This window comes from Salmo salar, chromosome 27 (genome assembly GCF_965601325.2).
Source record: "Salmo salar chromosome 27, fSalSal1, whole genome shotgun sequence".
NCBI classification, from domain to species: domain Eukaryota; kingdom Metazoa; phylum Chordata; class Actinopteri; order Salmoniformes; family Salmonidae; genus Salmo; species Salmo salar.
The window spans coordinates 3,084,668-3,094,755 of record NC_138317.1 but is presented as its reverse complement, the minus strand read 5'-3'; the positions used below and the strand labels follow the sequence as shown (position 1 = coordinate 3,094,755).

The 10,088-nt window shown below is 44.6% G+C and overlaps 1 protein-coding gene across 1 annotated transcript; it reads left to right on the top strand.

Annotated features, from left to right (window-relative positions):
• LOC106588194 (adhesion G protein-coupled receptor B1) lies at positions 1-9,645 on the top strand. The gene is made up of 13 exons (XM_014176942.3): positions 1-127; positions 3,495-3,598; positions 3,717-3,819; positions 3,969-4,119; positions 4,405-4,474; positions 4,599-4,665; positions 4,869-5,126; positions 5,245-5,343; positions 5,466-5,502; positions 5,802-6,466; positions 6,710-6,817; positions 7,158-7,208; positions 7,574-9,645. Exons 1-13 carry the CDS (start codon positions 125-127, stop codon positions 7,769-7,771), a joined length of 1,914 nt encoding a protein of 637 aa, XP_014032417.3. The 5' UTR covers positions 1-124; the 3' UTR covers positions 7,772-9,645.
• The last annotated feature ends 443 nt before the right edge of the window (positions 9,646-10,088 follow it).

Below are 10,088 nucleotides of genomic sequence, written 5' to 3'. Positions count from 1 at the left end.
TTCTTCGCTGCTTGGATCTTGGTCTGCGCGTAGCTGCAGAGTGGTCGCAGTTGATTCATTCAGAACCAACTGCGTGTGTGACAGGCTCTCCACCTTCGCCATTTTAGCGCGTCTAAACCCTGATATGGTAAGTGATGCGTCTATTTACCATGGGTTTCTTTAATGTTAATATTCGTTTTGTGTGTGTGATGATAGAATGAAATGTAAACATAGGCGTTGTTTTTCGAATGACTCGGTTTCGCGCTGCCAGCTTCCTCGTCTTTGTCTAGGTGCAGGTGCCATTGACCGTAGTTTTGATAGCCTGGTGATTTTAATGATCAGATAACTGTGCAACATGTTGATATCCGATAGAAATGGCATTCAATATGTATCAAAATAACTGTCGAATAATTGTGATAATAGGCCTAGTCGTTACATTTTAAAGATGGTTTTCAATACATTTTCTTAATCAAATATGTGGAAATGACATATGCCCGTGTCCGCATTAATAATCGTAGGCAATTCTGTGTAATTATTAACAATTGAATGAAATAGATAAAATCAAGTTGAAAAACATAATGCTAAATGTTTTCATTGTAGCCTACAAATAGAGTGAATAGCTAACGTTACAGGCATCACCTGAACAATGTGTATGGTATTCAGGCACTTAGGCTTATTAATCTTATCAGAATGTGTTCTACATATCAGAAATGTGTTTCCATTTGATCAAGTTTCTTAATTCATGCATTTGGGGTATTCAAATTCATAGGGAGTTGCATTTCATAGTTTTCACAGCATGCATTGACTTGGTGGAACATATACTTTGATTAGTGTATTCATTTTATCAATATGTATAGAGCTCTATTGCGCAAAGGCAATGTATAATTTACCCCGTTTAGATTGTGCCTCCATAGCGTTCACTCTCTAGTTGCCCTGGTAACGACTTCTGTGGTGCAAGCTCATCTCTGTGATTTTTGGTAACTGAGATATTGAGGAAGAACAACCCCCACCCCCTCCCCCTATACAAACCCCCAGGTCAGAGATAATGGTTTACCCATTTGTGCAGTGCTGGTGCTGAGTTTGCTGCAATGAACAAAACCACAGTGACAATCAACAGATGGGACTTGCTATTAAAATTCAGAGAAATGCATGTGTCTCTCAGATCGCTTTAATTGCGCATACGATTATCTTCCATTCCACTGCAAATATCACATACTTAACCATGGTGGGCACAGCAGAAGCATGTCTAAGCCTATACAAAAGCACAGCCAGTCAGTATGCTTGGACTGCATGATTCTGCTGTATCCAGCGGAAGATGCTGCCAATCTGAACATAAGAGATGCAATCTGGGCTTTGTTTGTCTCTAGACCTGTTGTCATCATTTGATTTGTCTCTGTTGTCAGTCTGGAAAAGAGAGAGGCAGCTACAGCGCCCCCTGTGTTTGTGAGACAACATCAAAAACCAGCCACCCCTACCCATCCCCATAGTCAACGGCCAGCTACGCCAATCATTTTGTCCCCCACGGGCTGCATCAAGTCTCTGAAAAAATGGCAAAGATGCTGGCCAATGAGAGGCACACCTCTGGTTGTGCATTGATGGTTCCACCCACCCCACCATCTTTTGTGTACTATAGACATTTTCAATACTGTCCCTCCGCCTGCCAGCTGTATGGGAGAGGAGAGAACAGACACGACACTGCAGTGTTTCAGCTCTCATTTGATAAGGTCTGCTTCCTGGACCCTGCACCAATGAGAACGTGTCTTGGACACATGGTCAAAGAGGCAGGAGTGGCCCACCTAGTTAGTCAGTGACGATAACCTTGACCAATGGACCCCGATTAGAGCTGTGCGCACTGGGTAATCAAGCCTTATCCCAAATGAAAATGCACACTTAATAGGCACCATAAATACTTTTTTGTTGTTGTCCTGATTCTAGGTTTAGGAGAACATGGGAACATTGGGATTCTGTCAAGGGCAAACTCAAGACAGGTTGAATTACAGTTTCATTCAGTAGCCCATGTCGAAAGGCTGCATCAACCCATATAGACAGATAGATAGGGAGGAATATAGTGAAGCTAGCATACTGCTGCCACTGTTATTTTTCTCCCTGGCATTAGCAAAAGGTAGAAGCAAAAGGCAGTTCAGCACACCCCTTCGCTGTCTGCCATCTGGTTTGGAAGCCTCTGATGTAGTTGGATAGATTTCGAAACAAATTTGCTGTGCTAATTTAGTATTTGGCTGCCTTAGGCGGTGTTTGCCAGCTGTGCAGAGATATGAGGTAGGTCCACACAGAGAGCAGATAGTGACAGAGACAGCCCTCCAAGGCACTGCATTCATCCCCATTTTAGCCTCTCAGACATTATCTGCAAGGCCAAAGCCTTAACCATTTTACCTTTCAACTTCAAAGTGACGTCCCAAGGATCCCAGATAGCCAATTTATTTTCTTCCTCAGCATTTAGCTCGCTTTATAAGTGGCACAATTCCTAACCCCTATCAAAATGCCTAGTTAGACTTACGCTTATGAAGAAGGCTTCCACCTTGGGACCCTGACCATGATTCGTCCGCGTCTCATCTGCACCACGGGGATGCAGATGAATCTAAGGTGTTCAATTAACTCAACCCCCACAAAAGATATCAAAGCAGGGGGACGGTAGGCGAGGCAATAAGCCCCAGCCAGTTAGCTGGTGGGTGCGGGTGGGGGGCACTGGCTCCCTCTCATCAGTATTGGTGCCCTCGTGGGCCCCACAGGTGAGTCAGCAACAGGGCTAACAGGGGCGCGACATCCTCTCCCGTGTGCCCGCCGCCGGGAGTTCAGTGTGCCAGGGCTGTCTGAGACAAAGGTGGGCACCTCCGATGGCTCTAGCAGTGCTCTAAGCTGCTGTCAGATTAATGCAGGGGATAACAGCCCACCTGTCCACTGCAGGGAGGGGTGAGAATATACTAGGCACACACACAGACACAGTAAAAATCCCCTCATAGGAAAACACAATAGCATATAAATCTATGCAGATATCATCTTGTAAGGATGGGTGGAGATACGTAGAAGGTTACTACTGCAGCTATAGCACCGCTGTCGCACCACAATGGCAGGAGAAAATAACAGCAAGCCACCACGCTGAAACACCCAGGATATTTCTCTCTCTCACCCTCTGCTTAGTAGCGGGAGATATATGTTCTGTATCCTTCTCGCCTCATTTGCTGGTTCAAAAGCTCTATGGGGAAACGCAGTGACCTCGGCCGAGTCTCTGGCTCGCCGCTTCATCTTTCTGACACATTCACCTTGGGGTCACCTTGCCTTAGCAGTGGCCTAATTGTGCCATTCAGTTGTCTGCCTACAGGGAGCCGTCTGCTGTTCCAGATAGCGCAGCAGAGAGCCTGCCCACAAGGCTCACTGCTAGTGTGTGTGTGTGTGTGTCGTTGTTCATATTCTGGTGTTAGCCTTTTTCATGTGGGTGTGTTTGCTGGGGTGCACCGTACTAAGGGAATGCGTTGTGTTGTCTTGTCTTCTCTCTACAGAACATGGATAAGACTCTGCTTCCCTCTGTGACACTCATCGTGGGCTGTGGAGTCTCCTCTCTCACCCTTCTGCTCCTCATCATCATCTATGTCTCCGTCTGGAAGTAAGTGCCCCCTGGAAGCAAAACCGCTATTAGACATTTCAGTAATATCATATGTTTTTGTGTGAGCAACACTCTTTGTCTTCCCCACCGTCCTCACTCTCTCCATTTCGTCCTCCAGGTATATCCGCTCGGAGCGCTCAGTGATCCTCATCAACTTCTGCCTCTCCATTATCTGCTCCAATGCCCTCATTCTGGTTGGACAAACCCAGGCTCGCAACAAGGTAGGGCACAATTCTAACCAATCCCCTCTCTTCTTTTTCTTATTTTCTATGGCTTAGACTGACTTCCTGCTTTGAGGCCTTGGGGATTAGCCGCACCACTGACACCGTTTTTCTCTCACTCTCTTTCTCTCTTTCCCTCCTTTCTTCAGGTGGTGTGTGGAGTGGTGGCCGCCCTCCTTCACTTCTTCTTCCTCTCATCTTTCTGCTGGGTGCTGACGGAAGCATGGCAGTCCTACATGGCTGTCACGGGCCGTCTGCGCAACCGCATCATCCGCAAGCGTTTCCTCTGCTTGGGCTGGGGTACGTGCCCTAATACATGGCTTTCTGTCTGTCTGTCACTGTGTCTGTATTTCTGTCCAGAGAAATATAATTGCTAGAAAGGGCATCCCCATTGAAAGAGTAGATAAAGTAATTATATTTGTATTAGTCTGTTGTCACTATCTATGTGTCTGTCGTTCCTTTTCCAGACTTCACCTAATTCCAACCATCTTTGGACATTCTAACTGCATGTTTTCCTCCATTTCTGCCATTTTGTCTTCTCGTTCAATCCTAACTCTGTTCCTTCTCTCCCCCTCTCTCTTATAGGACTCCCTGCTCTGGTGGTGGCTGTGTCTGTTGGATTTACCAAGGCTAAGGGATATGGCACCGTCAACTAGTACGTTGAACCTCAATCTGTCTCTTCCTCCTCACCTCTCTCTCTTTCTTCTACCTCTCTCTCTCTCTAACTCCCTTACCCTAGCTCATGTAATAATTGTTCTTGTTCTGTCTGTTCCCTGTAGCTGCTGGCTCTCTCTGGAGGGTGGACTCCTTTACTCGTTTGTTGGACCCGCTGCTGCTGTTGTTCTGGTATATATCCCTGTATATCTAATATATATATATTTTTTTAAATCTTCAAATACTTATTAATGAATGCTTTACCATGCATTCTCTTATGACATATAGTAGTTAAACCAATGGCTAACCATTGTTAAACATACTGTTAACCACAGTTAAACCCATTGCTCACTACAATTGTCTCACTCATTGTGTCTTTAACTTATTTTGAACAGGTGAACATGGTAATTGGTATCCTGGTCTTCAACAAACTGGTGTCCAAGGACGGCATCACCGATGTCAAACTGAAGGAGCGAGCGGGAGCGTCACTGTGGAGCTCCTGTGTGATTCTGCCTCTGCTGGCCCTCACCTGGATGTCCGCTGTCCTGGCCATGACCGACCGCCGCTCCGCTCTCTTCCAGATTCTCTTCGCTGTCTTTGACTCCCTGGAAGGGTTCATAATCGTCATGGTGCACTGCATCCTGCGTAGAGAGGTAAGCACAACGTTTTCAAGTATTATTTTCCTATCTTTTGGTTTGTATTGAAGGGTGTTCTGAAAGGGTACATCAGAATGTAGCTGACTGTTTGGTCATTTTGCCACCGTTCCAATAGGTCCAAGAGGCAGTGAAATGCAGAGTTGTTGACCGTAAGGACGATGGCAATGGAGATTCTGGCAGTTCCATCCAAAATAGCCACCACACCCAGCTCATGGTGAGTGTCTTTGGTTATGCTTATGTCTTGAATGAAATCATTATGAATGATTGAATCGTGTGTTTTCAATGTAAATGTGTTAAATAAATACTAAGAAAACCTTCTCTTTGTATTTTTTGCAGTCTGATTTCGAGAAGGATGCTGAATCCAACAGACCTGGTGAGCGTCTTTCCTTTCATTACCCCTCCTAACCATTTTTCCATTCACTTACTTAAATGCCCTTTCATTCCCGAAGGGCATAGGGCCTTTATTTGTCCATTTAGAATGAAGATATTTTAGAGGCATGTTGCTACTTAAGGAAAACATTTCAGCACAGCCTTTGATTATTTCTGAATCTATTATTTACATTTGACCATCCTTTCAATCAATGTGAATCAGCAGAAATGCCCAGCATGATTGTACTGTCAGTGCACTCTCTTACCTTTTTGCCCCCACCCCTTCCCTCCTCTCTATTCTAGGTGGTATGAACTCCTCCTGTGAGGAGAAGATGCCCCTCCCTCCTCAGCTACCCCTCCCCATGAGCTCCAACTTCCACACCCTGCCCTCCCACACCACCAAGGCCCACATGCAGGCCGTGCCCGAGTACTCCAGCCACACCCTCACCCTGAAGAGGGAGAAGAGCCGGCTGCATGGCGGCATGGACCCGTCCTCCTGCGGGAAACCCATTTATGTGTGCGACGGTGAGCTCTTCCAGCAGCTGGATGCCGACCTGGCGCGTGGCCAGGCCGAGGGGAGCTGCCCCGACGGTAGTGGCTACTTGCTCCTGCCCAACACCACCTCCACCCTTCGCAAGGCCAAAGAGGACACGTCCAAGTACAACATCAGCGTGGAGCAGCTTCCACAGACCAGGCTGGTTCATCTCAGTGGGCCCTTCGCTGAACCCCAGGCCGCCTTCGGACTCAAGACGCTACCGTCCGACCGGGTCAGCGTGTCCTACTCGGAGAGGGACTCTCCCATCCAGAACATCCACAACATGTCCAGCGAGTCTCACATCACCCACAGCAGCCTGGGAGACACCTTCGACTCCATGAACTCCATGATGTCCAAGAGCGAGACCATCTCCACACTGTCCATGAGCTCCCTGGAGAGACAGAAGTCCCGTTACGCTGAATTAGATTTCGAGGTATGCATCTTTTTGTAACCAACAAAAACAAATGCTGTATTATCATGTTAATAGCACATCTATAAACTTGTAATAAACATGTAATAACGTCAAAGAGCTACATTTAAGCAAACTCAAGTGCATGTTTGTATATTAACCAATAATCTAGATAGAATTCATCAGTAGCAAAATGAAATTTGTCTAAAATGGAGTTATTTTGTGTAATTTGCTGACCTACTATTCTTTTTCCCATGTGTCCTGTAGAAGATCATGCACACAAGGAAACGTCACCAGAACATGTTCCAGGACCTCAACAGGAAATTACATCACGCTGAGAAACAAGACAGAGAGTCCCCTGCTTCAGACAGCAAGGTAAAGGATCATATAGAAATCTATTTTACAGTGTACATAAAGATTCACATAGTTATTTTATTGAAGATAAATACAGTAGAAAATAAATGGGTAGTCGCTAGGCTAGACAATGTTAACCAAAAGAGTGAGAGACCATTCCGAGCCGAGGAACATCTTTAATCAGATTCATCATGCAGAAATGCTGAGTCTTTATTTACATAAGAGTATTGTTCTTGAAGAAAACTTGACCTCAGCAAACCACATTGACCTCAGCAAACCCCTTTGACCTCAGCTGTTAATTGCATTAACAGTCTTTTAAGACAATTACTTAAACTATGCATTTTTTTCTTATTCCTTACAGTCTGTGAGATGGAGTGTGTCCTCTGGAGGAAGTGACAAAACAAACCACAGCGTGAGTCCTATTACCCATACTGGTCTAACTTTCTGAATACACCTTTTAAGGCATTTTAAATAGGGCATACTCTGCATTGCAATGCACCACTAGCCCCCAGTATAAGAGGAACTGTTAATCCACATTACACAATTATATTAGGATTTTTAAGTTACCTTAAAGGTAGTTAGTTAATGGCCAGTCGATTGACAGTTGTTGGATTAAACAAGGAATACTACAATGAATGACCATCTGTCTGCCTATCAACCAGATTCACAATTTTCATATAAATATAGGTCCAGCTTTATTGCATTGAACGTACTGAATCCAATGTGGGTCTATTGATGATACCAATACTCATGGCCTTCCACTTTTCACCTCATCAGGACAAGCAGCAGCAACAGGTGGAGAGACCCTGGGATGGGGTCCAGAGGACGCAGCATTCGCCGCCTGCCTGGGTGCGGAAGGACCTGGAGCCCCTGGCCGTGTCGCCCCTGCATATGCAGCAGGTGGAGTGGGAGAAGGCTGGAGCCACCATCTCAATGGTCAGCCAGGACATCATTGACCTGCAGACGGAGGTCTGAGAGGATGAGCCTGAGATTGTTTCTTATAGTTCAACCTCGGTCACCTATTCTATTGGTTTGGGGGAGAAGAAGAGCCACGGATCCACATGGATAGAGGAGAGGAAGCCAAGAACGAACAAGTGAAGAGAGGTGGGGGAAGAGAGAGCTGAGAGAGTTCTGAACCCAGAATCCATGTCTACAAACCCTCAACAAAAGAAAGATGGAGAGATGAAAAGAGGGAGGCTATCGTGTTGTGTCGTCAAGATTTGTTTTCCAGCAAGGACATGATGAGCAACACTTGAGAAGCAGTGTGATATTGGCTGGCCTTTAGTGTCAGATAGTGACGGATGGTTCCAAGGACTGGTTCGGGTTCTGTTTGTGGTCTGACCACAGAGGTTTCCTTTAATCTTCCGACTGGGCTCAAGAGAGGTGTGGTCGACATGGTTAACATGCGGTCAACAGGCCACTTCGACTCGTTTTAAAACAGTGGGCTTCACTCTACCCTGGAGCTCTAACCAAACCGAACATTTGTACTTTTGTGTTTGCGGCCAAGGCATCTTCCAAGTTAGCTAGGACAAGGCAAGACGAGACAACTGGACTCCCATCAGACTTGGTGTCTGACTCAACGCTGTGGTTTATGGACACACCCTTTAATTCCTGTGTTGTAGCTGTTATTTTCTCGCTTCGCCTGGAAGTGCATCTAAAGAGCTTCAAAGACTCTTCCATCAGAACTCTCTTCTTGAGACCATGATGCCTACACTGGAGACAAGGCTTGATCATGTTTACAGAGCAGAACATTATTATTATCATGTTATTATATTATTATCATTATTACCTGTATTCTGTTTTATTGTTTTAGCATCGATCTCAGTTTTCATCTTACTATCCATGAATTTACAGTTTTTGTCACTGTACTCTACATATCATTATTTGATTTGAATTGGAAACCCAAAAGGACTGCATAGCATTCGGACAGTCAGCGTGTTGGTGGGAACCCTGGTTATGCCTGTGTTCTGCCTCCGCAGCACATGACAGGCACCTGGAAGAACATCAAGCTCTGTTACAGGAAGAGCAGTGTATTCTGGGAACTGCTGAGCGGCATCATTAGGAAGTGTTGGACAAAGACCATTAGATTCCCACCTCCAGTTCACAATAAACAAGAGCCCCGCTATTGGACCTCTTTTCCATCCTGCGACACACACAGCCTTGTAGAAAGAACTCTAGATCCCAGGACTATACGCTGTGAGGCACTTGCCAACGACATGACTTCACTTCCGCTGTGCCAGCTACTAAGGACTCCAACACAACATCCTTGTGTTTTAAAACCATCAGTGTGAAACTAGTGCAATATGATGGGCGCTTGATGCTCAAGCTGGACTGATATCAGAATTATAAGGCCAGTTTTTCTTAAGATGTTTCAATACTCTTTTATAACATGTTCCTCATATTTACAGAGCATACAGATACTTTGTTGTATAACAAATATGTATTAGTAATGAAACACATTAATTCAATAGAGGTTTGCTTGTGTTCCAAGTGAAAGCGCAAGACTACAAATTATTTGGAGGTCTGTGATTAGTAGATTATTCTAATTCTAAAAAGCAGATGTTATATAGAATTAATAATAGCCTATATGAATATATCTAAAAACAGTGCTTCAGGATAACTGTTTTGACTCCATACCTCACTGTGTGGAGTAACTGAACCTCATGTCTTCTGTAATAGTGTGTTTTTGATAATCGTGTCAATATTGCACTACAGTATGTGCCAAAAATATTTCCTGTCCCCTATTTCCTTCCTAGCCATAGTGCCCCCCTCTTGTTGTAAATGTATAGTTTTGAGAGCACAAGATGAATGTGATTTTTTTCGAATAAAATAAAAACATATCTATATTACTACATGTGAGCTGTCCTTGTTGGTACCTGAAATGATGTTGGCACTGGCATGGTCTTATTTACCTGAATAAAATCAATAATTTAGCTGGATCTGGCACCCCACAACCCTTAGCCTGTATATTCACTCCCCTCTACTAGAGCATGTCGATATGGACACATGATTCTGTATATTGACTGAATTATCATGATAGCGATCAAAAGAATGATAAACGGCCCAGCTCTAACCCCTACTGCCAAAATAGTTCAACTCTATAGCTCATTTGTACATGATATTTGGAAGGTTAAGGAAGTTTTCTTTTAGTTAACCACAACACACCATTTGGTCATCTACTACTTATATCACAGACCATCATCCACCATGTTCTGTGATGGTGTTTCAAGCTGATTTAGAGCTTCATTGTAACTATTCCAAGCACCAGATCAAGTAATATCATAGAAATAGG